The sequence below is a fragment of the Pinus tabuliformis genome, chromosome 1_2 (genome assembly GCF_031772625.1).
Source record: "Pinus tabuliformis cultivar Carrire ecotype Pingquan chromosome 1_2, CPIR1, whole genome shotgun sequence".
Classification (NCBI taxonomy): domain Eukaryota; kingdom Viridiplantae; phylum Streptophyta; class Pinopsida; order Pinales; family Pinaceae; genus Pinus; species Pinus tabuliformis.
Window position 1 is genome coordinate 467,885,166 of NC_142298.1, and position 2,154 is coordinate 467,887,319.

Genomic DNA, 2,154 nt, shown 5'->3' on the forward strand with positions numbered 1-2,154 from the left:
CAAAAAGACATTTTGTTCTCTAAACGTTTGCCAGCCTATATTGGCCCTATCAAAAATATATGAGTTCAGTACTGTCACCATAAGTTCCTAGGCCTCCTTTTTTACAGGAAAACAGCCCAATAAAAACAACATATTTTGTTCAAAACATATAGAAATATTTAAAACACAGTCTCTCCTGCCACAGTAGCATGCATATCAGAACGACAACGAAGAAGAGAAAGATACAAAAAGACTAAGGGAAAGGAGGGAGATCCGACACACGGATCTGGTCCTGAGATTGCTCCGTTATCCTCCAAACTCCCAAAGCTTGCTGCAAACCTGTTTTAGAATACCGGTCGGCTTCTTCATTATTTTCCCTGTAAATATGAGCAATGGAGAAACTATTAAAATGAGTCCTTAAACTTTTCACTTCTTCCAACAGAGGTAACAGCATATAATTCCTGCAAATAAATTTCTCATTGACCCAATGAATCACATTTGCCGAGTCTCCAAAAATCTGAACAGTGAGGATGTTTCTATGAATGAGCCAGCAGAGGAGCAGTTTTAAGGCAGATAATTCGGCAAAGTTGTTTGTACCCGACCCAAGTCCAACAGAGGCTTTTAAGGAATGTGAAGGAGTGAGGTGAATAATGATTCCAGCTCCAGTGACATTATTTTGGGCAGCTCCGTCAAAAAAGGCATAAGGGATGCCCTCTCTGATAACAAAATCCGCCCGCCGGTTTGAAGAAGGAGTGCCCTCAGGTTCAGGAATACTAGCAAAAATAGCTGAGGCTTGTAAGGCAATGACGGGTGCAGGAGTGACCTTCCCATTGAAAATGCATCCATTCCGGGAGATCCAAATACCCCAGCAGACAATTGGCGGGAGGTTTCTCAAGTTTTTTTCAGGGTAGTGAGACCACCAGTATTCCCATGCAGCAGATAAAGTTGCCCCTTCCCACTTCCCTGAGAATTTCTGGAGTTTGAAAATTTCCTCCCAAACTGTCATGGAGAAAGGGCAGCTTACAAAGAGGTGTGAGATCGTTTCAGAGGCTTCTTTACAGAGAGGACATCTACTCGGCCCCAACTGGAAACGAGCTTGGAGGATATCCCATGTGGGGATTTTATTTTTTAGCGCACACCAGAGAAAAATTCTGGCTTTTTTGGGACATTTTAATTTGAAGAGGGGCTTTGCCCACCAAACCGGGGGTTCCCACCCCTTTCTGCTCATCAAAAAATCGTATCCAGCCTTTGGGGAGTAACGACCTGTTTCTGCATGAGCCCAAACCAGAGAATCAGGAGAGTCCTTTAATCTGACATTCGAACGCTTTAGTTCTTGAATGAAAACATTCCATTCATCTCTCCAACGAATGTCCAACTCCAAATCTTCAGCTGACTTCCAACCCTGCCCCCAGATGGAAGACAAAAACGGGTTTGCAATCTGATTAAGCTGTTGAATTCCTTTTGAGTCGAGATGTTCAAGCAAACCAGGAGAAAGAGCAAAATGTTCATTACACCCTACCCAAGGGTCCTTACCAATCCGCACACATTCACCATTCCCCACTTGCCATGCTAGTCCTTGTTCAATGATTTTAAAAGCGTCCATGGTTGCCTTCCAAATAACCGAGCAGTTTCTCCCTTTTTTGTTTGGGCTTCTTATCCAATCTTCCAATGGGGTTGGATCAATATATTTCCTTTTAACAACCCTGGTCTACAGATTATCTGCCACTACTATTCGCCAACCTGATTTTGCCGCCAAGGATTGGCAGAAATCCACTAGCTGTTTGACACCCCAACCTCCCCACTCCTTCGGTCTAGCGATCTTGTCCCAAGCAACCCATGGGAGCACAGCACTTTCCTTTGATCCTGACCATAAGAATCTGCTACAGATCTGCCTGATTTTATGTATAATCCCTTTTGGAATCCAGGTCAGTGCTGCCCAAAAAACAGGGATGGCTTGAAGGACTGAATTGACCAAAGTTAGTCTGCCAGCTCTTGAAAGCCACTTGTAACTCCAATGCGAAATCCTCTGTTCAATCTTTGCCACTAGCCAGTACCAATCTTGTTTGCGATAAGAGGACGGTTTTAGCCAAAACCCCAGGTATTTGAAAGGCATATCCATTTGACAGGTTTCAAAAGGCATGATGGATGTAATTGCATTGACCTCTTGTCTAGTGA

General features: G+C 43.7%; 1 protein-coding gene across 1 annotated transcript; it reads right to left on the reverse strand.

The window, feature by feature from the left end:
• Positions 1-232: 232 nt before the first annotated feature.
• On the reverse strand, positions 233-1,582 carry LOC149206372 (uncharacterized). Its single transcript, XM_089397678.1, has one exon. It carries the CDS (start codon positions 1,580-1,582, stop codon positions 233-235), a length of 1,350 nt encoding a protein of 449 aa, XP_089253804.1.
• Between the last annotated feature and the right edge of the window lie 572 nt (positions 1,583-2,154).

What these genes read in the sequence shown, in the direction of transcription:
- LOC149206372 (XM_089397678.1), bottom strand. Translation starts at nt 1,582, where the DNA reads ATGGACGCTTTTAAAATCATTGAACAAGGACTAGCATGGCAAGTGGGG.